General features: G+C 47.4%; 1 protein-coding gene across 1 annotated transcript; it reads right to left on the reverse strand.

Moving 5' to 3' along the window:
* Nucleotides 1–698: 698 nt before the first annotated feature.
* NCAPD3 (non-SMC condensin II complex subunit D3) lies at nt 699–27732 on the reverse strand. The gene is made up of 35 exons (XM_032133890.1): nt 27624–27732; nt 27049–27203; nt 26552–26714; nt 25969–26144; nt 25708–25881; nt 25128–25189; nt 24541–24628; nt 23126–23259; nt 22356–22428; nt 21948–22070; nt 21552–21804; nt 20967–21029; nt 20706–20789; nt 17786–17859; nt 16728–16862; nt 15834–16048; nt 14204–14389; nt 13824–13921; nt 13606–13721; nt 12102–12209; nt 11471–11585; nt 11299–11379; nt 9730–9968; nt 9014–9093; nt 7653–7790; nt 7196–7329; nt 6855–7054; nt 6297–6407; nt 5736–5891; nt 4831–5000; nt 4472–4593; nt 4295–4360; nt 1666–1746; nt 1501–1567; nt 699–1408 (listed from the first exon to the last, which is right to left on the reverse strand). Exons 1-35 carry the CDS (start codon nt 27685–27687, stop codon nt 1297–1299), a joined length of 4416 nt encoding a protein of 1471 aa, XP_031989781.1. The 5' UTR covers nt 27688–27732; the 3' UTR covers nt 699–1296.
* Nucleotides 27733–27874: the final 142 nt, after the last annotated feature.

A 27874-nucleotide genomic window follows, 5' to 3' on the forward strand; every position in this document is an offset into this window, starting at 1 on the left:
ACAAAAAGTAGGAAATAAACTATCCCAATTTACCATTCAGAGTGGTAAAATAATCGCTTAAGGCAGGAGAGAAGGTACAAAAATAAATGGTTTGGCCACAGCTGACCATCGCTTAAGCCAAAGCCATTCCATACATCCTCTGCTCTCTGACTTTGGTTTTGGGAATAAAGTTTAACTTCACTTGAAGGGTACTCTGATCTTCAAAAGAGAGTGGGAAAGTGGAGGCAAATGATGGCATTCCAGTGCAGAAGGCAAGTGCCTCTGTTTCCACTCCTGCAGCAAATCCTGCTCTGTGCCTGGGGTTCGTGTCTGAGTTAGACAAAGCAGCAGGAATAAAACAGATCCCAGCTCCCAGTTTCAATGAAATGTAGGCCATGAGCTCTGTGATAAAAGTTAACAACAGAAAAACTCCAGTGAGGTGCACGTGGCCATCGGGGAGACTCAGGAAGGGTCAGATTTACCCAGGATATTTATGATAAACAAGGCACCTGCCCAGAGCACTTACCCACCTTGTCTGAGTTACTCACACCCTGCTTGCAGTCAAATCAGTCTCTTTAAAAGCTGCTGGGTCCAACACTAATTGAACTGAGGGCCCAAGATACCAATGATGTGCTAGAAGAGACTGAGAGGCTGTAGAAATCTACAGGAAAAAAAACCAAACTCATTTCTCTGTCAGCTCAAGAAAAGGGGAAACGCCGTGGGTGGAATTAATTCTGCAACCATTTATTTTCATCAAATGCTAATAGTCAGAAATAACATAGTTCAAGAATAGAAATATTCCATAGAAAAAGAAGATTAAGGCTGTTCATACACACAGGAGTTTGCACAACAAATAAGAGGTGATGTAGCGTGCAATTACCAGATTTAGGGGTGCAGCAGTGACAAGCTGTTTTACCTTTGTTCAAATTAAAGCAACTCTATTATATAACCAAGAGGGACAATGAGGGATTGGGTGAATAAACCCAGCCACTCGCTGCCCTGCAAGCTGTGATAAACGCATTTATTACCAAGCTTGTGGCAACGTTATGCCCTTACTTTCCCAAATGGACAAATTACACATCCTGAGAGTGAAAAGCCACCCTCCTTTTATACTGCAGCCCTCCAGTGAGCTCTGCCAAGAGCAGCACTTACAACCCCTGTGTGTGCTCACACAGGCTTTGTCTGCCCATCTCTAGGGCAGTGCTGGGGAAAACACAGCTCAGAAGAGATGGCTAAGGAAGGATGTGCTTCACAAGCAGAGGGGAGGGACAGGTCTCAGGCAGCGTGGTGGTTCTGTACAGCAGTCCAGGGGCAGGCTCACTTGGCTGCTTCCAGGGGGGTTTTGCACTGTGACTGCTGCAGAGGCACTTGCTGGCTGCTCCTTCTCCTCGCTGGGGACTCCACGTTCCACTGCTGAGGTGGGGATGGGCTGCAGGAAGGGAGCAGGACAACCATGCACTTCCAAGCCCTTGACCAGCCTTTCTGCCTGCAGTGGCTGTTCCAGACCCGTGTGGAACTTACGGTTCCTCTGGCGATGGCAAATAGATGATACGCTTCGGCCTATCCTCAGCATCATCATCTTCCTCTGCTGCAAACAATACATGTATTTTTATTTTACAAAATGCCACAGATTTGGTCATTTGGGGTTGGTTTTTTATTCAAATTAGAATCACAGGGATGACTTGCCTGGACCTGAAGAGGGTGTCTGTATCGAGCTGATGCTACTGACTCCGGCACCAAAAGTCAAGTCCCCAATGGTCTCAGGCTCTGGAAATAAAAAAAACCCCACATATTAGCAGCCTGTGACACAGCCAGAGGGCAAAGCATGCTGCTGGGCAATGCTCAAGTGTCACAGAGGAAGTAAATCCAGTTAACTGCAAACACACACATTTATCTCTCTCTCCCAGCCCACCAGACCTCAGTGTCTCCCATCCAGCCTCAAACCCCTCTGCTGAGTCTGATGGGTCACATCAACTTCAAATTCCAGCCTCCATTCCTCCCTGGGTGGAGGAAATCACTTCAGTGTGGGACCTCGGTCCTGTGCCCCCCTGTCCTGCCTGGGAGGGACAGCCACCCCTTCCACTGAAGCTTTGCCATCTCTCCCAGCAACAAGTTCCATCCAGACCAGTTGCTCTGCTTAGTCAAGGCAGAATTTGGGGCTCCTGAAAACTGCCAAAGGCCCTGCACAGCCGTTCTGTGAGGAGCTGCCTGCAGCCAGACAAGAGGAATCACTTGACAGGGGAGCTAGGTAGAATTTAGCTTGCCTGAATAGGCCCTGGTTGTCAGCTGTCTCTTTCCTGTCATTTATCTCAGCAGAGATGTCACAATATTCAGATTTTACTTAACTCAATGCTCTGTTTTATGCTCATGTTTCCCAGAACCTTTCACAAGGAATTAAGGTAGGAAATGCTTTATAGGGCAGGAGTTGGAAACTCAGCTAAAAGGACTTCTCTGCACAGCTGACCTGGGTTTGCTCTTTAACTCCTGCCCTGTCCTGGAAGGGAATCACTGAAGCTTAGAGCAGAAATCAAACTTGATCCATCTGCCTTAGCTCAGCCCTGCATCTCTCAGGACTGGCTGTGCAGTGTGTGCCTGAAGAAGTCACCTTGGTAAGGAGACATTTATGGGAAAGAAATGGGAAACTAGGGCTTCCCATGCAGCTTCCCATGGGAAAGTGGCATCTCCACATGTGTTTATGTACAATCCCCACTCACCCAGATCCACTGAAGCTCTTCCCAAAGTACCGAGCAGGAGTTGAGGAGCCCCAAAGACAGAAGGGGAGAGAGACACAGCCAGAACAGCTGAGCAAGGCAGAAAGGAGGGACAGCTGCTCCCAACTTCTCAAGTACAAACCTGTTTACAAAGAACTGTGTCTCCAATAGTCTCAGAAGGATATACCGGAGAAATAAAATGTTTTATTCTGGTTGTCTATCAGCCTGTGCCACCATACAGATGGCTCAACACACGCTGACTGAAGTGATGATCCTGCTCTGTACAGTTTGTCTCCCTGCTGAAGGACACATGCTGCCTCGAAGCAAAGCAGGAATTGGGCTCTAGTACCACTGCAGATTAACATTCTTCCTGCTTTTTCACCATATGGTGCTTTAAGAGCAACAGCCGTGCAAGCTTCCAAGAGACCATGGCGCTCAAAGAATCCTGCTCTCTAAAAACACTTTTTGCACAAAACCCCACATTTTTTGCTTGTTGCTCAGGCAAAGAGAAAAACATTGGGGCAGACAAGTGCAGCCCAGCACACGGGGAAGAGCAGGATCATATTTTCCAGTGGCTGCACACCAGTGCCTGCTCAGGGCCGTCAGGGATTTGCAGAGCGTGGCTCTCCCGTGTGTGAGCAGGGCAGGGCTCTGAGGGGGCACTCCCCCAGCTCTCTGGGGACGCCAGCCCCTTCCCAAAACAGCCCCCAGAGCCCAAGGAGAGCTGAGCTGCCACACACTCACACCTGGGGCTCTCTGCAGAGCACTGGGGGTCTGCACCTCACAACTCACAGCACAAAGGAGATGGCCTGAGGGAGCTCAGCAGCAAATTGGCAGAAAGGGAGGGGATCTCCTGGATCTCCTGCTGGAACTCGGCTCCACTTGGGTTTGACTGTAGCTGCCTCTCGTGCTTGCACAAAGAGACACTGCAGGGTTGTCAGAGAGCATTCCAACAAGGCCTGCCTCTGGAAGGTCAGGCCTTGCTCAGCTGCAGTGGACACAAGCACAGAGGCTCACAGTTTGTGTACTGGACATTCCTCTCTGTGTCCTTCTGTTTCCACAGCAGTAACCAAACCACATCATTCCTTCTCCAGGGCTCGGTTCAGTTCTTTCTTTCACTCAGTGACTGTGCAGGTTGCTAATCCCTCTGAGCAGATCCCTGTGCTCTCCTGCAGCTGTCACAGCCCTGTGCCTGCTCTAGGAGCTGGCTGTACCAGGTGTGAGACCCCGTCTGCACAACTTAGAGCAGAAAGGACCCAACCTTGAGGATCTCCCTCTGCAGCAGGGCTCTGCAGTTCAGTCTAACATTGCTCAGCTGTGCTTCCAGAGCCAAGGAAGTGTTCAGCCTTGCACCTTCGGGCAGGGCAGGCTGGAAAGGAACCACAACCACCTTCCTTTTCAGCACCCCAGAGTCAAGGAAGGAAGAAAAGCACTCTGTTACCTCAGCATCCCAAAATAAATTCTCTCCTGCACTGACCCTGTGAGATGCTCGTGGAGATGACTGGACTGTGCTTCCCCACGCACACCCTTGGTTTCAGGAAGGTTCTTCTTTGCTACAAGCACTTAGATAAATAAATAGTCCGTAGCTATCAGCTCCTACTCACGCTCTGGGGTGCTGATTGCTGGGCCCACCACAGCCACCTTTTCTCGCCTGGACCTTTGGCAGGACACTGCAAACAACAAGGGGAATAATTAAGAACAGAAAGGCACTCAAGACTCTTACTGGATCAGTGTAAACAAGATCCAGTGCAGAGCCAGAGCAGCCTGCAGCAGTTCCCCACCTTGCTGGCTGCCAGATGTGCTCGCTGAACTCCTCCCCACACTCTTGCTGCGCTGCACGGGTGCACCTTCTGCTGCCAGGAAGGCAGCGTTCAGCCTGGCCACTGTGCTCAGGAGAGATGCCCTAGGGCCAGAAACAGGACAGGAACTGGGATTTCCCTCCAAAAGGCCTGATGAGATGCATGAGGAAAGATCCATCCTCTCCCCATCCCTTATCATCTCAAACACCACTTGATAAGAAGATGATGCTGCAACACCCATGACCTTCAAACCACTTTGCAAAGAGTGGACCAGCAAAGCAATATAAATACATATAATAAATATAAATATCAAACACCAAGTAACAAAGAGGAGCCTGTACCTGCGACCCACTTGAGGCTGCTTCAGAGCACCAGCACGAGGTATGGCCAACTCAGAAGACCCAGAGGAAGGGATGAACCCAGATGTGGGCGGCCTCCCACTCGCAGGAGACTGAGCATTGTTATTATTCTGGCCACCAGGAGGTGCAGCTCTCTCCAGAGATGGAGATTGCTGTGGAAAACAGGAGAAAAGGTCATGCCTGACAAGGGATTACAAGAGTAGAAAACCCTGCAAGGTGCTTGGACCTGAGTGTTTAAGAACTGCCCTTTGTGTGATGGATGTAAAAGGGTGCTGGGGACAAACAATTTATTGGCCAAAGTTTTAACAAGAAGTGAAGAGGGGACACAAATGTAACGTCCTAGTTTAGAGGTCTATATATAAAGTGCTCTTCTATAGTCTGCAGAGACATGCACTTCCAGGCTAGAAGTCATCTCATCTTAAGGTAGGTGTCCAAAATAGTTCAGGACAATTGACTCAGGCACGTATTTATTTTTTTACACTGAATTTAAAAGAGGGTCTGCATGACTAGGACAGGTTTGAATTTCCACTTTGTAGACACCTGAAGTCAGACAAAGTGAACTCCTTTCTTTGATACCAGTTTATCATTCTGGGAACAGAGAGAATACAACATCTAAGCCCAGGCAGCACCAAATTAGACTTGGTTTTCCCTTTAAATTGAATTCTTTCTCCATTAATCATTTGCTGCTCCTCTTGGCTTTGTTTGTTGATGTTCTAAGCCTATTAAATGACTCTGAAACCAAAGCTGCTGTCAGGAAGTACAAAGAGGTATGAAAACCCTTCATGACCATCCTGCTCCAAGTGCTGGAACAGGGCCCACAGGCAGGGCCTGGGCGTTGTGAGCACACAAATTTGAGCAGAGACAGGTACAGAGTTAATGGCACCAACCTCCCAGTGGGCTGTTGAGAGCTGCTCTTGTTCCAACTCCTTCTCCCTGGCCAGCTGCTCTTCATATTTCCTCATGTCATACTCCAGCTCGACTACCAGCTGCTGGTCCTCAGCAAAGAAGTCTTTGATTTCGTTTCGGTAATCTTGCATAATTTCCTGCAGCAATAAGGAATGTTTGGACCCTTTCAGAAATCTCCCCCAGCTACTGATTCACATCCCCATTCAGATCACAGCTGCTTGGGAGCAAAAGGAAACACCAGTTGGTAGAGCAGAGGTGTTTTTAACAGACTGAAGAGTTTCAACTCCAATTTGTTCTTCAGAACATGAAAAAGCTTTCCAGCATTTGAGCTTTCTTCCTGCCCACGTTCCACACCAAGAGCCTTATCTCCAATCCTTCCACCTCCCACATTATTTAACACAGTGGCAGTGCCACAACATCACATCTTCTGAATTGTTCCCTTCTAAGAAGGCTCCTCGTTCTGGCAGTGGTTGCACACCCAGCACATTAACTCCAGAGAGGATAAAAAACACCACGACCAGCAAGAAAACACTTCCCCTTACCCGCAGGCAGCTCATCAGGTCCTTAAGAGCTGGGGTCCTCTTCTGCTCCATCAAGGACTTCAGTGATGTGATTGTTGGGATGATGTTTTCTATTAAATTCTTCTTTTGACCCTTTTTGTGACCAAGGCATGAACAGTTACGTGAGGCAATAAAGGAGAAGCCACTCTGCGGTTCGCTGGACGGCCCAAGTGAGAGGAGCTATCCCCCCACAGCCAGGGAATTACTGTAATCAAGGCTGCTCTTACACCACACACACGCACAGAGGCTTTTAACCTAAGTGGAGCCTTTTCAGATGCATCACTAAGTCACTCAGTTCTCACAGTGAAGGCAGATTGCCCAGAGGTGCAGGAAAATCATTGTTCCGTTCCAATGCTTCACCAAGGAGAGGAGTGGGGAACAAATCCAGCTCAGCACAGCTCCCCTGGCTTCTGGGAAATGCATTTCTGATCCCTACAGCTCCAGGACGAGCATCCCTCCCAAATTGTGCCTTCACATTTTGTTTTTACAAGACACAGAGCTCCCCAGCCCTGCTCCCACAGCGGACCAAGTGCCCCTCACCTGCAAGATGAGCTTTTTCTGGGCCACCTGCATGACAGCACTGGCTGTTGACATCTCATCTTCCTCAGGCTGAATGTCTTCCTCAGGTTTGGACCTCATACTTGAGAGCTTGATTTCTTTGCAGCTAAGGACTGCAAATGTATCTGAGAGCAGCTCGCTGCCTTCCAGGTCCAAAGGAAGGACCTTATACACAAAGCAAGCTGGAATACACAGGCAAGAAACCATTTATTTTACCAGAAGCAGCAGTGATGGGGAAGCCAGGAAGATAAAACACCTGGATTATGGGCTTTTATACAGACACCAGTTTTTTGTTTACCAGATTTTATAAGGCAGACCCTTACCTAGGATGTTGTCGCTGATCATGGTGGTGATGTTGAACCTCTGCTCATCCGTGAAATGGTCCAGCAGGAAGGTGTAGATCCTCATCCTCTTCTCCTTGTTATCCTTCCCCTTCAGAGAGAAGAGCTGCTTCGCCCTGTGGCAGAGCACGACATTTTACACAGGCCCAAATCCCATTATGCCAGCTCCCAGAAATAATGAGACCTTAAATCAGCCAGGGATATTTGCATGTCACTTTTAAGACCCATAAACCTGTTAGGACACCACACAGTCCTACAAATTACACACATCAGTGTCACAGGGAAGGCAGGACACAACTCAGCACTGCTTCCCCCGGCTCTTTTCACTCTGTTGCATGGATAATTATGAAGTGACACAACTGCTGTGCTGTCACTGAGAGCTGCATGGCCAGACAGCCCATAATTTAGCGAAAATTAGACAGAAATGTGCTCAACTGACCGCTCGCTCTGGGGGAACCTGTTGTACTTTGGATGTTTCTCGTAGCTGTTGAAATGGAAGATGCACTCGATGAAGTGCTGGGAGAATATCACGGGGTTCCTCATCAGCAAGACGTGCACCAGGCAGTACTCTGCAAAACTGGAGAGGAGGAAAAGAAAGAAATGATCACTGGATAATTTCTAAAAGCCACCCCTGAAACTGTGTAGGGCTCTCAAGGCAGGAGGATGGTTTTCCTCTGCCAAATCTCCCTCAATACCACATTTAATTCTTGCCCAGCTCCATCTGGGCTTGCACAAGGATATCAGCTCACTGGCATCCACCCTTTTTTCAGAGAGACAGACATTTCATTTTTACTCATTTCTATGGCCATTAGAGTCAGAAATAAATCTGAACTTGAATCCAGGCATAACACTTAAATTATTTAAATAACTTGGGTTCCACTGTGGCTGAGACACAGCACTCAGCAACAAGTTAATCCCCAAAGGTCCTGCAAGAGCTGCAAGGCAACCCCAGACTTAAAGAACGTGGTTTTGTCTGGATGCAGTCTCTAAATGCAGATGCAAAGGAAAAAGCTCCCAAAGAAATGGGAGGAACACGATGCTGCAATGTCACCATCTACTGGAAAGACATTTTTAGATATTAAAGACACACTGAAGAGAAAGGGAAGTGTGAATGGTAATTGACAATAGGTTGATGGTTCTGGAAATATCTGTCTCAGACCGATTGTTCCAGGCAGAAACAAGGAGCAAGGTGTCCAGTCCTCCTCCTGCATCCAGAATTTCTACATCACCTCCCCCTCCTGGAAGAAACGTGCCCCACTCATTTCTCACAAAGCAGAGCAGCTGGAGACTCTGAAACCTCAAAAAACTTCATAAACATGCACTTAAAACCAGAGTGCATAATTCCTCTGACACCTCATCTGGCAGGTCATTCCTTGACAATTACAGGATGTGGCAGAAGGCTGAAGAGGCAAGGCATGCAATGTAAGATAAAAATCCCCAATAAAATATTTAATCCTAGTCCTAAAACAAAGCCAGCACTTGAGACAGAGCCTGTCAGAAAACACAAGGAAGATTTCCTACAGGCTTGTCTCAAATATTGACTTTTTTTCTGGATGACTGAGTCCTAAACAGAGCAGAGCTGCACGTTTTGAGGACAGCCAAGGACACACTTTGGGACCTTTAAATAAACAGGAGGGAGGCTCATCACCTCTTTGCTGCTGTGCAGACCCTAAAGGAAGTACAGAGGTTAGCTGGATAATCTGCTATATCACTGGAATTTTAATTCACAATGTGAAGGTGCCAAGACTGAGACATCTCTGACCTTCAACTCCTCCATCATTTCACAGCTGAGTTTTTTACCTGGCAATATCTGGGTTTGGATCCACCAAGACACAGACAAACCGAAAGAAGAGATAGTTCTTCAATTTCACATACTCCCCCTGTAGAAATCAGCAGACAAAAGAAATGAACCACCTGAACCAGGAAAACTTAGTGTGAACCTCCAAATTGTAGGCAAATGAGCAAGCTGTAAAACCTAAAATAAACCCCAGGTATTTTGGGGGATGCTCTAAGCAGCATAAATGCCACAGCAGCACATCAAAGTTTACCCCAGGTATGAAGAATAAAGTAGAAAAACGAAAAATCTGCTCTCCCACCCCACGGCAGACGTGCTCTTCAACACTGTTTTCAGAGCCAAAAAAGCATGCACTCCAAAGCTGCCCTCATGTGAGCATTGGGAGGGTAAACATCTTGAGCCTCTCAACATTCACACCTTCAGAACAATCAGCAGACACAGCAGGAGGAAAAAAAAGGTGTCGTGGTGCTTGTTACAGCCGTTGATAGAGGAGTGAAACTGGAGGGAGTTCAAAGAAACCAAGATGAGAAAAGGGGCAACCATTGACTAAAAATAACCTCATTACCCAACTGTGCCGGCTGGTGTTGATGTGATTGCTGCCGGCCAGCAGAAAAGGCAGTAACTAAACACAGAGTTGAAACACCCTTAATTTAGCATGGATTAATTACAGTCTGAGCCGCCAGGCAGCGGACAGAGGCACTGAGGCTCAGCCCCAGCTCACCTGGAGGAGGTTGGTGAGCAGGGTCAGGGTGTGCTCGCGGATGACGGGGTGCGGGTCCCGCAGGCACAGGGAGATGTTGGGGATGTATCTGTCCACCAGGGAGGTGTAGAGCATGCACAGGTCGCACAGCGCCGTCACCACGTTGATGCGCACGGGCATTTCCTGCGACACCTCCAGCTCCTGCACCAGGACTGGGATGGACTCCCTCGCCAGCTCGTCGTGCTGCAGGCACAGCTTACCTGGGGAGCAGCACCAGAGAGGCAGAGCTGGGAATGAATCGTCCTTCCCAACCAGCCCAGCCCAGCTCACTGCCTCCTTCGGGTCCAAAACGAGCCGGGGAAGGAATCGGGAAGTAAACAAGGGAATAAACAAGAAACTCGTGCTGGAACTTGATGAGCAATCTGCATGATCTCTCAGGGAGACGGTACTTCAAGTTCTTCCAAACTCCCCTTAGACCTATAGAGTGGGTCTCTATGCCAAATTCCCTCCTTCACAGCAAACTATTTCTGTGTACAGGGTATTATTCAAAGCAGCTAAAAAGAACAGCCCCAGCTGTCATAGGCATAGCAGGGAGACACCCACCTCTGAGAGCATCACTGAGCCAACCTAAAATAAAATAGCCTGCAATAGTTCTAACATCACTTCTCCCTGTTCCCAAGCTCTGCAGAGAAGTATTAAACTTTCCAAAGCAATTAAGGGAAGAATAATGCTGCCTATCTGTAAAAGAAACTTGTTCCGAACCATGGAAGTATGAAAACCCAGAACTTGCACTTGGTATTATAATAATAATCCTGGGAACGCAGCTGACCAGGCTGCTCTGAAAGCAGCATTTCACTCGTGCTGAGGAGAACGAGTAACTGTGTGCAGTCATTCTGCTCTAAACTACATCAAAAGCACCAAGTTTTCTTCACCTTCTCCTAAGCATCTTACTACAAGAGAGATGATCCTTCAGCACCCAACTCTGAGTACAAGGAGAGCACAGCTCTGGGGGACACTGCTAATTACTGATTGCTATTAATGCATTAAACACCTGAGGAAGCAGAGCTGGCAGGGTTCTCATGGTTTGCCCAACTTGTTTCCATGGATATTTGCATTGCTGAAAGCTCTGAGCTGAGGTAATGCAAACAGAGCACTGGGGCTCTCTGTCACAACTGCCAGAGCTTTACAGGGAATTATTTAGGTTGGAAAAGACCCCTGGGATCATCAGGTCCAACTTGTGACCGATCCCTAATTTGTCACCCAGCTCAGAGCTCTGAGTGCCACATCCAGCTGTTCCTTGGACACCTCCAGGCATGGGGACTCGAAACCTCCCTGAGCAGCCCCTTCCAATGTTTAATAACCCTTTCAGTGAGGAAATTATTCCTCATGTCCAACCTGAACCACCCCTGGCACAGCTGGAGGCTCTTTCCCTTTGTCCTGTCCCTTGTTACCTGGTTTCTCCCTCCTGTCAGGGAGTTGCAGAGTGATAAGGTCACCCTTGAGCCTCCTTTTCTCCAGGATTTTGGGAAGAACTTCACCAGAAAGGCTGAGATACAAAAAGGCCCATTTCTAGGGCAGGGTGGCACTTACCTAAAGTCATGACTGCATGAGCCCTGACCACGGTAGGCATGGCTGAGCCTCTGAACTGGGAACTGTCTTTGGAAGCAGACACTGGAAAAGAACAGGTCAGGGATGGAAATGTGGTCTGGCACACAGTGGTGTCTGTAAATGCAAAGCTAAAGGCAGAAGGGGAGTGGCTCACGTTGGTCCTGGCTGACAGGAGGGGCCAGGATGGCCTGAACCAAGAAGAAGATGTATTTCTCCACCTTGGCTGGGCACATCTGCGCAGCCTCGCCCAGGAGGAAGAGGTGTCTCACCTGCAGAGAGAAAGCAGCACTGCAATCAAAAGGCAGTGGGCTGAGCTGCAAATTAAGTCAGCAGGAGTCGGTTCTTCTCCAAAAACAACTCAAAATTCCCTCAGTCCTTTCAAGGCAGTGGCGGGAGAACAGAAGGGGAGGCTTTGGAACAGAAATCCCGGGTGGGTGTGTTTAACATGCTCCAACACCCCCCACATCTAATGATACTGAAATACTCCTCAAAGCATTCCATGCATTTTACAGACCTCTCTCCTGAACAGCTCATCTGAGAAGTTTGAGTGGAAAAGCAGGGAAAAACCATGTCATATATTAAAAATACACAGAGTGCCATATCCTTAAAGCAACTGCTGGTGTGTAAAACTGCCGTGTGCTCCCTGCTCATAAATACAAGACTTCATCACACACACAGGCCATGCACATTCCCATTATCCCAGTCCTTGGCTTGGACTTTGAGGAATACCAACCCCAAGCACACCTCCACCCTTCAAATAATCCGTGAAGGGGAACCAAACTTACCAAGAGATCCTCCTGCAGCTGCTCTGCTCCACCCTCTTTGAGGACTATATTGGAGATGTAGCTGTAACAGGTGGATACCAAATCTCCAAACACCTGGTTGAGCAGCTCCTGCTCCATAATTAAACAAAATTAACTCAATACATTATTAATTAAACAAAAGGTAGCTGTAATATCTGTACACACATGAATCCCTAATATCAAAGTCTTTATATACTTTTAGTAATTTGGATCCCATTAAAATCAATCTGAGAGTGCCTTGGAGCTTTAAAATTCTCCCTGCACATCAAAGGATGCGTGCAAGTGTCAAAACACCTTGGAAAATTTGGCTTTTAATGATCCACAGGCCCAAGTTCACCTCAGTATAGAAATCACACGGACTTAAACAAAAAGGATTTAGGCGGCTGTTTCATGTGCACCCAACACATTGGAGGTGTCTGTGTGAATTTTTAGATGTTGCTTGAAAAAAGCAGCTCCATTAACAAAGAAAACATGATGTGAATTCCCAAGAATTCGGAGGGGAAACACAGGAAAAGCTGATTAACTACTACACTGTGGTGAATATAAAGCATTATTTCTGGTTTTCCACCATCTAAAAGTGGCAATTTTAATAACCAAATACATATATAAATGGTAGCTGTTAGATTTGATAAAGTGACCAACTTACAGGAACATCTGCATTCCATTTTAAGATAATACTCTGTGATAATTGAACCTACAAGGGAGGATTTTCTGATTGTCAGTTAAAAAAAAAAACCCCAGAAAGCATCACCCCACCGTGGCTTCTGAGGCAAGAGTGTGCAGTTTTGCCCATTATTTACCAAACTTGATTGGGATGCTTATCATAAAATAGCTGTCATCAATACTGAAAGAGAAATATAAAACATCACTAGGGATGATATAAAATCATTAGGGACAGAGACCTGCATCAGTTTTAGCTTCTTAGCAACTGTGTTCAGGCTGAGATCTTTATTTTACCAACAAAATATGGCCTAACTTCCCACTGTGGGAGCAGAACAGAGCCATGGCATAAAACAAATAGAGGCAGAAAAAAAGTTATGAGCAAGTTATTAACTCCCTGTTTGGTCTCCAGGAAGAGGTCTAGAAAATATGTGTATCTCAAGCAGCTCTGATGGAGAACAGTCAGAGATTACAGCAAAAATCCATGGCTTCAAACTGGACCAAGTCTGAGAAACAGCTGCTGTAATAAAAGCACAGCAACAGGTTTCCTTTAGGAATTCTGTAAACTTGGACAGAAAGCAAATGCAAGGTATTTCAGAGGTGTGTGGGGGAATACATTTGAAGACAGAAGACTCCTTACGAGTCCAGGCTTAGCCACAGGATGTTCTCCAGCACAATTGCAGCAAAGAAAGCTGAGCAGAGCAGGCTCGAGCTGCTGGAGTCAGAGCCCCTTTTTTAGAACTCACCAACCCACAGCCTGGAGACAGGAGCAGACACCCCCTGAGCGGGGAACAGGCTATTTTAAAAGGTTTATTTTAAGTCCCACCTGTGCCTCCTTTGGTACATCTACGGAGGCCCGGCAGAGCCTCTGCAGGGCCTGCACAGCCGGGCTGATCAACACCCGGGGACACTGAAACTCCTTCAGCCAGCTCCGGATGTTCTCTGCAGACGAGATCACACATAAAATGAGAATTTTCTAAGCTTTTCAAGTGCTTATGGAGGAGGAGAGGCACAAAACCTCTGCAGCTGCCCAGGGCCACTCACCCCTGAGCCCCTCACAGCGGCTCCTGGGGAGGTGCTCTGCCACGTGCCCGATGACACACAGGATGTGTCCCACAGCGTCACTGCTCGTGTTCTGCTGCCTGGAAAACCAACAATGAACTCTGAGGCACAGAACCAAATCACAGCTGAACGATCCTCTCATCTGGGGCATGCATTATTAAGGCAGACCTGTCAAAGCCAATGAAAACTCTAAGGGATTAAGGAAAGAGCTGGTTACTGCACGGATCTTGAGGCCACTGCTGGATTTCCAGCTGCAGAACTCACAGCTTGAAGGAAAAACTGTGATTTAAGCAGCTAAAAGGCAATCTGTGGAAGGGCACAAAGTGCTCCCTTGCAGAATGGAGTTCAAAGCACAAACTGACCTGCTGTACCAGGATTCAATGATCTTGGAATAATCCAGCTTGGGGGAAGAACATGCCACCTTGGCAAGCAGCATCCAAGCTGCGCTGGAATGCTCTGTCTCCAGGTGAGACATGACATTCTGGATAAAAGTGGAGGTCAACTTCTTCTGGCTGGACCACATAGTCAAGGCTCTGCTCAGGTAACGGCTGCAGGGAAGAAAGGAAAGTTTAGGGAGGAATAAACAAAGCAGTTGGTAAAATCCAGAAAAATCCAACATACGCTGGGCAACAAAACAAAGCTGCCTGGCATTCCCACTATTCATACTGAAAATTTACACATTTACACATGTTTTCCCTACTGACCTGGCATCCCTATACAGATGTAGTGATCAGGGGCAGTAGGACAATGGTCCAACTGGTACCATAACACATCGGGAAATATAATTTCAGTAATTTGTAACAAAGACTTTCTAGCAGTTCTTATTTAATACCCAGAGCCATAATAGAATGGCCAAAATTGGAAGGGACCTTGAAGATCATTTCATTCCACCCCCTGCCATGGGTAAGGACACCTTCCACTAGGCCAGGGTGCTCAGAGCCCCATCCAGCCTGGCCTTGAAGACTCCCAGGAATAAAGGAACAGCAGAGTCATGTCAGGGGCATCACACCCTGCTCGTTTTTCTGCATGACCCTAATTATCTACTTCACATTGGAAGAGCTGTGAGATGCCTCAAGCTGCAAGGTCCTGCAGGTTCAGGAGGAAGGAGGTGCCAGGAATGTGCAAACCCTGTTACAAAATGCCCGAATCAGAACAGTGACAGCTCCCCACACTGGCACGGCAGCACCAGCAGTGCCTCGCTCCTTCTGAGCTGTTCTGCCCTGTTGACTAATAAACATACAGCTGTCTTTAATCAGTGTTGTGTCCTCGTCATGCTGTGTGTCATCCCATCTCTCCCGCTCCTTCCCACAGCGTTCTGAGGCAGGCAGGATAATTCGGTTTGTCACAAGACAAAGTAACATATTGCACGTAAGAATTAATACAAGGTGATGTTCTTGCTTTATATATCCCCTCTCACTTCTGTCAGAGGAACACCTCCATTTGACTTAAATATTCATGTGCTATCAGTGCATCCAGCACAGGATGTAACAATGCTGTGTGTGAGCATTTCAGTCCAGGGAGAGAGCACAGGTAACAGGAGCAGCGAGTGAAAATACCTGACACAAAGCAAAGCTGAACTCCTCTCACCACCTGCCAGCTTGTTCATGTTCAGCAGCTCTGTCCTGGGAGCTGGCAGGACAACACAAGCACCTCAATCTGGTAGTTTCCATCTCCAGCATTATACTGATGGTTTCAAGCAGGGAATTTAAGTAGCTTTAAAGAAATCCCAGAGAAAAACTGGGTTTCCTGTCCTTGCACAGCAGACAGCACGTGCATTTTAACAGTGTGGGTGTCAGCTGTGGTACCCAACAGTCTGGGGCCACACAGGGAACGAGAGCACAAACTCAGACTCTCATCTTAGTCCTCCAGTCAATAGGTAATTTCCTTCTGTAAAGGAAAAGTTGTGTATTCTAATGGGATTAAAAGTAGAAGAAACCTCTGGGTTTTGTCCCTGAATGTTAACACAGGCAGAGGTGGGGAAAATGCACTTACCCCAGCTCCTTGCTTTCTGAAGACAGGGACAGCAGATCCCATGCCAGCTTCTGCCTATCATCACTCCTGGATTTATTGTAAGGTTTTATGTTTTGCAGCAAGATCTGATCAAGGCAATCCAAGGCCTTTTCTTGGACAGAGTTTTCTGCACCCATCACAACGGGCACCACCCCGTTCCACCAGGCCTTCTGCACCAGGACATTGCTGTGCTGAAACTGAGAGAAGCACATTTTTCAATGATGAGGGGATCCCAAATGCACGGGTCAGATCAGCAAAAGGCCTCCAGGTTCAGCTACAAACTTTGAAACTGAATTTTAATCAACCCCAGCAGTGTGGCAGCAGGTGGGACAGGGAAACTCAGCATCACAAGGTCTTTAATCATCTCTATGATAAATACCTGGTGTTTCTGCTAAAGTACTGCAACACTTTGTTTTGAGACTCTATAAAGAATTATAACAGGTTTGCAATAAGGCTGCACAGCAGATGATTTAGCACTAAAAAAAAAAAAGAGCTTTGCTTAATATAAACCCTGTGCTCCAAGCCTGAGCTACGAACCCTTTGTGAATAAATAGAAAAGAAAGAAAAATATAGCAATGCTATCATCCACACATTACATCTGAAAGTGATTCAGGGTTTTTTTTAACTTGAGAAGGCCAGCAACATAAACATTTTCTTCATGACACATAAATCAACAGCCAGAAAAATCAGTGTTTCCAACAGTTGGAAGCACTCTGCATAAATCACAGGGAGGTATCAGAGTGACTCATGACTTCCGAGTCGAAAGGTAATGAAAGAAATGAGAGCGGAGTCACAGAAGGCAGCTCCCTGAGTGAATGACTGATTGCTGTGGTCCCTCCTGCCTTCCCCCAGGGAAAAATCCCCGTTTCCCCTCACCAGGAGCAGCTCTGTGATGGAGTGCAGCGCCTGCTTGCACACGGACGCCGCGGGGTCGCGGCAGCGGTCCCGCAGCGTGCCCACGTTCTCGGCGGTGCAGGGCATGTGCCCGTGCTTCAGGAGGCTCCCAAGCACCTGCGAGGCAAACAGCAGCACAGCTCTGTTGGGAATCCAGGCCGGGGGGCACCGAGTGGTAAAGCAAAAATACAATCTACCCCCTGCCAACGTTAGCCAGAGATTTATCTCGCCCAGGGTGAAACGGCACATTAACGATTCATGAGTGCTGGGCACAACCAGAGATGTAAAACGGAACAGAAAACATCATTCCAGTCAGTCCTGCTCTGAAACAGCAGCTGGAGAGGGAGAATGTCACAATTTCCCCTTGAAAATAACGTGCCTCTTGTACGAGCCACAGCTTTTTCTTGGCAATAAGGAAGAGGGGATTTATTTTTATTCTTAATCAAAAAGCATTAAAACATGAATTGCAAAGCCCTAACTGGGAAGCTCAAATCAGCGTGTGAATTGAGGGGGAAGAGCTGGGGTGAAGAGGACTAACAGAGGAAGGCAGTCAGCAGCAGACACCTCTTTTTTAAAACAAGGAAATTTCCATTGAAGCATCTCTCTTTAAAAGCTAATGACTTCATTAAAGAAATGAGCAGCAAGGAAAGCAGCACAGAGCTCAAAAAGAGGCTGGATGTAACCTAACCTCTTTGCTAACAAGGTCAAAACAAACTAAGCAGCTAATATGCTTCAGTTTATGAGGAAGTCTCTTAATTGAAATGCCTATTGACATTTGACAAGAGCCTCTCCTTGCAAATGACGGAATAACAGAACGCCAACAAGGGTACTAGAGAAATTCCCATCATTATGCCTGCATTATTTACTTATCAGGAGCTAGTAAACAAGATCTTTAATGCCTTTAAGACACTCTGCAGGGAGAGCAGGAAGCTACAAGTGGGCAAAGCAACAGAGTTTGCAGCAAAGCTGTGGCCTAATTAATTATTTAACGGATTTTGGGTAATCACTGAGAGCAGAGAAGGATGTAAACCCCACCCTACCCGCACAGCAGGTTTCCTCACGATGATTTTCTCATCTCCAGCTCTCTCTCTCAGTATGGCCATCAACTCTTCTCCTATCCAAAATGAGGATAAAAAGGAATTACCCCCATAAAGAAGGAATTTCCCACAGCACCAGTTGGAACCACACAATCCCAGGATGGTTTGGGTGGAAGGGACCTCAAAGCCCATCCAGTGCCACCTCCTGCCATGGGCAGGGACACCTTCCACTATCCCAGGTTGCTCCAAGCCCCGTCCAACCTGGCCTTGGACACTTCCAGGGATCCTGGGGCAGTCACAGCTGCTCTGGGCAACCCGTGCCAGGGCCTCCCCACTCTAAAGCAGCACAAACTCAGTGCAAAACCAAACTCAAATGGTTCCCCAAAACTTTCAGAAGGACTGAACAAAGCACAATTAAAATCACCCAGAACAATCCAGAACGAGGCATAAGCCAGAAGGAAAAACAAACCCAAACAATCCCCCCACTTCTTGCATTTATAAACACATCTTCACATATCACAAAAGAAACCAATGGAACGAATTACTTGAGACATGCAGCAAAAAAAAAAAAAGGGTGAATCTGTAATTTCTGACCTCTTTATTTGTCTGCATAAAAGATGCCAGGCTACCCTCAGAGTCTGAGAGCTCATCAGATGAGTCAGGCACAGCTGAACAGGCACAGGTACCCCTGCCACCTGTGGGAAGAGCTACCTGGGCAGAGCTCGGACAAATGGAGCCAACACAGAGCCACGGGAGGTTCTGCAGAGCTCAGAACACCCACAGCCTCCTGTGAGTTTTGCCTCAGAGCTCCACACAGCATCAAGCATTAATGTATGAACTGCTGTGTGTTACAGAGGGGAAATGACTCCCATTTATTAATTCCTTGAGGCTGCAGAACAGCAGCTGCAAAGAACCACCCCAGAGTCTACAAGGCAACCAGAACACATCTCTCTTCCCTGAATGCCAAGTTAGGGCTCAAATCTTACTTTGCACAGCCATATTCACACTTATTGCTGCATGCTGTCAGGAAAAAATACATCATCAAGGCAGTAAGTTATTAAATGACACACAACTGAATACACAGATCAATTCTTTCTCACATTTTGAGTCACTGGGCTATTAACTGGCCATAAGGACTTCCAGCATTTTACCATGGCTTTTAAGGTTTCTATTTATTGCTGTTTGTTAAATTTCTCCCAGCATCAAGTCAGATTTCCCAAAGATATGCCAAATTTGGAGATCTGTTACTTAGAGATTCACATGGACATCCATCCTGTTGCCATTAAAAAATAGGATTAGTCACAGGGAACTAATCAAAACTAGCTTAAAAATAAATTTTTACCAAAGGAAGCAAAGGGACTTTGATCTGGGCTTCCTTAATGGGCAGCTAAGTGCAACCCCATCCTCCTCCTCCTGACAGCAGCTGCACAGGAAGAGCACAGAACCTTTCCACTGCAAGATTTTGCTACTAAAATAGTCCAGTCTTGTGAAGGTGACCAAATAATCACACTTTGACATTGATTTTCCTGATGTAGAAAAGGGGGAGGGGGGAAAAACCAATGAAACAACCAAAAATCCCAAGTTCTAAAGGGCTGAGAACTCCCAAGGGAAGGGAATGTCTGATGCTGGTGGGCAGAGGGAATTGTGCAGTACACACCTCACCTTGCAGTTTATCCCCACCCTTCTTATCTCTGCCCTTGTGTGCTGAGCATGTTCTGACTATCCCCAGCCAAGAGTTACTTCTTTTCTAAAAAAAAAAAAACAAATGAGCTGTTTGGTCTTCAGAGGAGTGCAAAATTAGCACAGGCATAAGCCAAGCACAGGCATGTGCCAGACAGCTTTGCTAATGCACCTTGACTGCCTCGGACAGCCCTGGATTTCAGCATCCTCTAGAGCTCCAGACAGTCTTTTTTCATTCCAGTCTTTTCTTAATTTGTTTTGCCAAGTGCCAAGTGTGTGCTCAGCTGGGTATCGGATACAAACCCCAGCATCCTCTGGCATGGGGAGCCTGCAACTGAACAGGGAATACACAATACCTTGAGCGGCCTGGAGGACTTTTCTGTCTGAGGGAGCAGATTAAGGAAATTTTATCAGCAGAGTGTTTGAAAAGGGAGCTTTCAAGGCGGGGGGAGATTGGAGCCTGGCTCCTGGAGATAGGGAGGGAGATCCCAAGCGAGGAGCAGCGTGAGGCACGGAACAAAGGCACCGCTGCAGGATGGGAAGCGAGCAGAGAATTGAATTGTCAGCAGTTCAAGGGAGGTGAACAGCAAGAACTGAGAGCACAGATCCTGGCAGGGGCCTAAAGGTTAGGAAGAAGAGCTTTTCCACACAAGAGGAAAAGAAAGGGAGAGGTTTGAAGGAGGAACATCCCGGCCATAAAAGCCAACTTTCATGGTGATTTCATGCTATCAACAAATTAGAAGCAGCTTGCCATGCTGCATCAGGACATTTCATGTGACACTCTGCTTTCAGCTTCCAACCTGATGCTGCAGAGAAACGGGTCCTTGCCTACAGAATGGAGCTACTCCAAGGTGCTGCGCTTTACAGAGTAAAATGTATCAGTTCTTTGAGCACTGGAGCAAGAGATTTAATTACCCTGAAATTCATGGAGCTGCAAGTGTTATATCCCACATCAATTACCGTCCTTTTTGGGAAGAATAAATTACCTACTTTTCAACAAGTGTTGCCATCACGTTAGTACCAACAGACATCAGCATTTCAGGATTAAATGTATTTTTCAGACTTGAGTGGAAACAGTATTTCTTTATGGCTGGCAATTCCACCCCCTTCATCACCCCTAAGTGTTTTGTAACAGCTCTCTCCACTTCCTTTGAGAAATGGACAACGAATACACTTCAGAAAGTCTGCTTTCAATTAAGGCTTTGAATGGTTATCTGAAAAGGCTGCTTTAATTCTGACATACCATCAGGCCTAGCAGTGTCACTGCTGTCTGTCAGCTCAAAAGTCTTGGAAGTTGGGAAGGTCTTCAGTGGATGGCTGGACACAGCTGAAAGAAAAGATAAAAGCTGAAGAATAACAAAGGCATATATTCACCCGGCAAGAAGATGGTTGAGTGTTAAACAGAGAGCCTCGTGCATGCCCTAGGTTTAACAGATATGTGTATTTTTAGGAAATGGCATGCCAAGAAGAGCCTGAGGCTCACTGGAAAAGAATGACTCTGTACCTCCTGCACTGGCTGTCATGCTCGCAGTGCCTGTGCTTGCTTCCAACACTGTGTGGACACGGGCTGCCAAAAAAGAGAAATAAAAAAGGAAATCAAACAGAGTATTTTAATTCTGGATGTTCTGCCATTGCAAATTTTTTTCAGGCAAGCAATCTAATGGTGGGAAGCTGTGTGCAGGCTCTGAATCGTGCCATCTGGCCTTCACCACACCTGAGGGAGCTCGGAATGCCAGTCACGAACAGAACTACTTAGCAGAAGCAAAAGGCAACTCAAGATTTAATCAGCTGTCAGGCAAGAATGAACTGCCTTTTTTTTTTTTTTCCAATGAGCAATTTCAGTTGTCTGTAAACATCCTTCAAAGGGACCTCACAGAGGAGTCTCTTTAGAATGATACATGAGAATAAATCCCTTCCAAATATAAGGCTTCATAAGTAACAAGGCTCATGAATTACTTCTCATTATGACACAATACGTAAGGACTCTGTGTGCCAGTTTTTGAGTTCCTGACAACTCCTACCTCCCAGCAATTATTCCCTCGAAAGTTCAGGAGTGCTTTTCGTTACCTAATGTGCCCATAGTACTCACAGCTCTGTAGTAAGTCCTGAATGCTCTCTGAGACAGCAGCAGATTTCATCTCGAGACAGCAGTCAAGGCTGCTGAGAGCCTTGCTCCGGACCACGGGGGCTATGTCTGAGCACCGGCCAAACACCATGACCTGCACTAAAAACTTGTGCTTTAGAAACCTCTGATCCTCCAGGGACAAGGAGCTGCCCGGGTTCCTCTCTGGCAGCTCCAACAAAGCCAAGGCTGCATCCAGAGCAAACACTCTGGAGGGAACCTGTAGGAAGAAAAAGCACACAAGGTGCTCTGTTAATGTAAGTGCATACAGAGTTCTCTTGCCTCTGGGTACCAGCAGTGACAGAGCTATTCAGTGCTGAGATTGAATCCTTCATCTCCAAAACATCAAGGAGATGCACTTACTTCATAGAGTGAGAATTTATAAAGCCAGGCGATGAAAGAAGCAAACTCTGCACAAGGGAGTTTGTCCAGCAGGGTCGCCAGGGCCTGGGCAGCGCAGGTGCGATAATCAGCCTTGTCTGGGACCTGAAAAACAAGGGCAAGGGCACCCTGTGATACTTCACTGCTCTGCTCTGCATGCCAGAAAGGCATTTCAGGGCTTAAGAGAAGTATTTTTTTATTTAATGAGCTGATATGGTCACATTCAACAATAGCTGGGAGAATCATCACAGCTTCCTCAGTCACTGCTTCACCATCACATGTTTTCATTCCTTACAAAACATGGTGAAAACAGATTTCCTAAACTATCAGTGATATTCCAATGTATCCACACGAGTTCTTCAGCTCCAGAAGCAGCAGAGCTTGGCATACCTGGGCACAGATATGTTGGAGCAATATTCGGAGAGTAGGATAAATAGCTTCTTTCAGCTCATCTACCAGAGAACTGCATGGGAGAGAGAAAAGCGGATTTTAATAAGGCTGGTTTATAACAGAGGAAAAATCAAGGACATTCCCTTTGGAATGCATTTGAAAAGTCAGGAAAAGTGGCCATGATTCTGGAATCATGTGAGTGCAGCAGGATATGCTCAGAGAACCATACTTACTTTCCACATTAACCTGGCTTTGCAGGCACAAAATAATTTCTTCCCGTACTTTTCTAACAAGTAGAAGGGAAACATGAAAAGCTTCTTTGTTCTCAATCTACTTTTACATGTTGTCTGGGGATCTCTGCACAAACTACACTTCCAACAACATGGATCCCCAACAGGGGGAATAAACATAAGCAAAACTTATCATTAAGCAGGAGAAAGTAAAAAACTAAGGAGGAGTGAGCTCCATGTTAATCTTTCATTTCCTTTACAATTCTCTGTAGTAAAACACAAGACCTGAAAAACTGACACAAAGCAAAATACAGAAAATGGGTCCTTTCCACTCACCACCACTTTCCTGTCAAACAGCACCTTCTTTCCCCTCTGCCAGCAAGCTCAGTAAATTCCCATTCCAGACATTTTAATTAAGCCTCATTTGCACAAACAACTTCAAAGCCAGTGCCAGTTTCTCTCATCCCTTTATCACCTCAACAGCAAAGCAAAGGCATGCCAGAAGAAAGGAGCAGCCATGCCCAGAGCTCTGAACATCACCTGATGAATTTTATAGCCAGGTTCCTGGCACTGGTCACAGCTGGTGTGATGGGAAGGACCTCATGCATGGAATCCTCACTGCTCTCCGCCATCAGAATTACGTAGAGAAGTCGATGGAAGACACATTGAAGGGTCTGGAAAGAAGAGGTTATTTGCAGGTTCTTTTCCATGGATAAGCACTCCAGGGTCACGAGATAATTCTGAATCAAGCTTAGAACCAAGCAAGAGCACATATTAAAGCATGACTCGTAGCAGAGAAATTCCAAGAGGACACTTTCTAAATGCACACAACACCTTTCCTGGCTCTGATGTTCTCACGTAAGTTCAGCAAGGTCTCAGAAGGGCTTTCTGAAAGCCTTAACAGCTGCCCTCCAAAGGTGTGGACTTTTCTTTGCCAGAAACATTTGGAATTTGAGGGAACTCAAAGGAGATGTCCTAAGCTAAATGCGTGTTTTGTATCACCACGTGCACTTGAACTTTTGGAGCTGCCTCCCTTGCCACAGTTTTGGGACCACAGCTTGCCTCATGATCCTGACATTCCCTGAGCAAGCAGGAGAGGCAGGGAAGGTGAGGCAGGTCTGGGAAGGGGACACCTTCCTATCACCACAAACGGCAACAGTTCCAAAAGGCTCGTGCTGCACTGAGAAACCAAGGAGGCAGAAACATACAGGCCTAGGGCTGCTGAAGTTGGGCTGGCACTCAGGAATACCAGGTTAGTGTGTACTCCAGGCTTTCCTGACTAGACAGCTGCTGATTCTCAGCCTGCAGGCTCAGAACCAGCCCGGGGGGGGTCACACAACTCACAGACACAGCTTGGGCACACCCAACCTTCAGCAGCCCCATCCATCCAGAGCAGCAGCAGTCGGGTAAGTGGGAGTTATGCCATGCTCTGCTTGCCAATTTAAACAAATCAAGATGGAAAGTTTCTGGCAGAACTGGCTGCTCCAAGATCACAGAGTATTCTCTGAACAAGAACCAGCCCTGCTCACCCTCACTGAGTGCACAGAGCACCGCACAGCCCAAGCCCTCACACGCTGCCAGGCGGTGCTGCAGCTCCATCTAGCAGGGAATCGCAACATTCCAGGAAAAGGCAGCCACCTGGAGTCCTCTTCCTTACGATTCAGAGATCCAACGCCACTGCAGCTCTCCTTTGTTTTCAATTCATTTGCCACAAGAGTCAGCAGAGCATGGAATTCACTGCACACAAGTGCAGCAGCAAAGAAGCCAAAGGGAAAAAAGGACTGGGGTGGAAAAAACCATCTTTGCTCTGACCCAGCAAAGACCCGGCACAAAGAGGGAAACCGGAGCGAAAAGTAAAAACCATGCAAGAAAAAACGACATGTGGAGAAGGAAAGAAGCAGCCACTCCTTTTCAACGCTGCTGTGAGGGTGTTAAAGATTCTGTTTAACTTTTACCTTATCTTGTGTGCCATGGAGAGGGGAACACAGTAAGTACAGTCCGTAACAGGCCGCCTCAGGAATGTACTCGGCTTTATTAACATCCCTAACAAAAGAAGACAAAGCGATGTCTCTCCCTTTCATCAGAGAAACATTTACTATGACTACTACAGCTAAAAGAGCTCATTGACTGGAAAACATTCAATATTCACAAGATGCTGTTTGCTGTTAGCACACGGAATATATTCCAATTACCTTTATAAGAGAATTTGTCACTTTCATAAACAGGGCCTGGATCATCCTAAGGTGGAGAATGTAGAAGGTACAAGAACTGGGGGAATTACTTCACCAGGCAGGTTCCTGTTTGGGGGGTTCCTGTCAGATATGCTAATTTGCAGAATCTATAAAAATTGCACACGCATTACTCGGGGTGTGCATCTTCGGCCTTTTCTACCTGATGAATTTGTGCACCTGAGGATCCTCATCTAAAGGTACACGTTTTATCACCCTAACTGTGTCTGACTCGTACTTTTAGGGCCAGAGAAAAAGGCATCAGTTCAAAGCATCATATAAACATTAAGAATTATTAAGAATTATTTGCTCACATGGATGCTGAAAAGTCGAACTCATGGAGCACTGGCTCAAAGCTGGTCATTTCAACAAAGACCTGCAAGGGAAGAGAGCCAAGCTGAGCTCAGTCCCCTGAGGGGAGGATGTGCAGGACTCTGGGACATCTGGGGTCACACCATTGGGTTTAACTGTCAAAAACCTCCCTTGAAGCAGAACAGAAGCAGAGCCCAAAGCCCAGAAGCTCCCCCCAGGAACAAGGGGTGGCTGCCCCTGGATCCCTGGCAGTGTCCAAGGCCAGGTTGGACGGGGCTTGGAGCAGCCTGGGACAGTGGAAGGTGTCCCTGCCCATGGCAGGGGGTGGAATGAGATGAGATTTAAGGTCCCTTCCAACCCAAACCATTCTGATTCCATGGACAAAACATCTGGCACATGTCAGCAAGTTTTAAGCATGAGAGGCAGACACGAAGCAGGCATCCTGCTCCCACATCTCCTCTAACTCCCAGCAGGGACCAGGTGACGGAAGGCAGGGCTGCCACCTCTCCCTGTGGAGTGCTCTGCATCCCCAAAAAGTTTGTGTTAGGGCACACAAAGTTCCTCAAGCTGAATCTTTCTTACCTGCACACAGTTCTGCAGGCACTGAGGCTTTTCTTCTAGGGACAACTTGGTCAGAAGTCTTAGGAAGTTTTTCAAAAGAAGGAAGATGGCGTTGCGGACTTGGAGAAGACCTTCTCTTGACCAGTAAACATCCTCATCATCCTCTTCCTCCTCCTCTTCCAACATCTCTTCTACCTATATTGGCAGTAAAGACAAACAGCTTGCCAACAATTTGCTTATTAATAGGGATTTGTATCTGAAGAGATTGCACAAGCATCTTACACTGGGGCTGTCATTCCTGCACGGTCTCCCTTTCTTTCTGTTTCTTCTGGCACTGGACTGTGAGCTTTGAGCTTGCGCCTTCTTCCTTTTCCTCAGATCTCGAGGCAAGCATTTTGTCAGGGTGTGAAGACATTTGTCAAACACCACTTCATGGAACACCTGGTTGATTATGCTGCCTGCCAAGAAAAGACAACATCAGTCCTCTTCCACACAAAATACAGAGAGCATCAAACCATCTGAGCATCATGTCCCATCCCTGGAAGCGTTCAAGGCTGGGCTGGAGCAACCTGGTCTAGTGGAAAGTATCCCTGCCCATGGAATGAGATGAGCTTTAAGGTCCCTCCCAACCCAAATCAGTTTGTGATTCTATGATCTCTGCACAGGTGTTGTCCTAGAGCCCAAGGGAAGTTCAAGAGAAGACTAAAGAGCTCCTTGAACAAAGCCCAGCTGCACCAGGCTGATGCACCATCAGCAGTGACACATTCCAGCAGGATCACTGGCTGACCGACCCCTTCCAGCTGCACCACGGAGAGCAGCAAAACTTGAGGGCGTGCTGGAATACGGAGGGATCCTGCTGGCTCACCTGGGATCTCCAGCAGCAGGAAGTACAGCCCAGCCGCGTGCAGAGCGAACACCCTCTGCTCTGCGTTGGCTCTCTTCTGCTGGCCCACGTGCACAAAGTGGTGCAGCACAGCCACCAGGGCCTGGTGGGACAGGCTGTTCTCAGCAAACAAGATCCAGACATTCTGAGGCAAAACAGAAATAGTGAGAAATCCCGTAATAACGCGGATGTCCAAAATTAGCCATTTTTCAGAATTTAACAGGTGCCACCGTAACCAACTCCCTATGTATTATATGCCTTAAAAAGTGTTTTAATAATTATCATACATAACACTAAATATATTTAATATTATGCTAAATGATACTATCAAAATTTGGGAATAGCTTTCCTCTGAAGCATTCCAGCACACAGAGCAAGAATTGTTTGAACAGCTTTTGAATATTTTGCGAATTTTAAGGCGAGACAGACGTGAAAAAGACAAAGTGAGGATGGCTGGCTCTGTGTTCAGGTCATGTCACCTCTCTGCTCTCCTGCTCCCCGGCGGCAAAGGGCGCCAGAGCGCTGTACAGGCCAGTGAAGCTGTCGACTCCATCGGCCGTGATGTCCTCCGCTATCCGGGGATCGAGAGGCTCGACCTCCGTGAATTCCAGGTCCCACATCGTGTCCACCCACGCTGAGAGACAGGGAAAAAAAAAACAAAAAAAACCAAAACAAAACAAAAAACCAAACGAAAACAAACAAAAACAAACAAACAAAAAAAACCCAAGACAAAACCAACAACAACAAAAAACAACAAAAAAAACCAACAACAACAAAAACAAACAAACAAACAAAAAAAACCAAAAAAACACGTTTGTAAGCACCAGGGAGAAGATTTCTCAAAAACACGCGTTTCACCCCAAATAACGCTCCAAAACAAACACGGAATACCCAAACCCCGCAGGACACGGGCGCGCAGAGAACAGCTGTAAGGCCCGGAGCCAGAGCATCCCGCAGCCCGGTGACCGGGCCAGCGCCCACCCCCGAACCGAGACTGGGACAGAGGGACCGGGACAGAGGGACCGGGACACCTTCCCCGTCCCCAAGCCCTCACCCGCAGCCAGCTCCGGCAGCCGCCACCCTCCGAGCGCCCTCCGCAGCCGCTCCGCCGCCGCCATCTCGGTTCGAACGCGCTGCTCCGGGCGCGCCCGCGGCCCGAGCCAATCGCGGCGGCCTCCCCGACCCGGAAGGGGCGGTGCGGGCGCGGCCTGCGCGGTGCGCGGTGCGCAGCTCCCGCCGCCGCCGCCGCCGCCGCCGCCGCTGCCCCGGCACGGCTGTCGCATTGCGGCCCCCCCCGCGCCGCCG

Source organism: Corvus moneduloides, chromosome 25, assembly GCF_009650955.1.
Source record: "Corvus moneduloides isolate bCorMon1 chromosome 25, bCorMon1.pri, whole genome shotgun sequence".
In the NCBI taxonomy this organism is placed as follows: Eukaryota; Metazoa; Chordata; class Aves; order Passeriformes; family Corvidae; genus Corvus; species Corvus moneduloides.

What these genes read in the sequence shown, in the direction of transcription:
- NCAPD3 (XM_032133890.1), bottom strand. Translation starts at nt 27,687, where the DNA reads ATGGCGGCGGCGGAGCGGCTGCGGAGGGCGCTCGGAGGGTGGCGGCTG. An exon ending in GCAGGAATGACAGCCCCAGT is followed by an intron (nt 25,882 to 25,968) that starts GTAAGATGCTTG and finishes CTGCCAATATAG; the next exon opens with GTAGAAGAGATGTTGGAAGA. An exon ending in AGAAAAAGCTCATCTTGCAG is followed by an intron (nt 6,408 to 6,854) that starts GTGAGGGGCACT and finishes GGTCACAAAAAG; the next exon opens with GGTCAAAAGAAGAATTTAAT.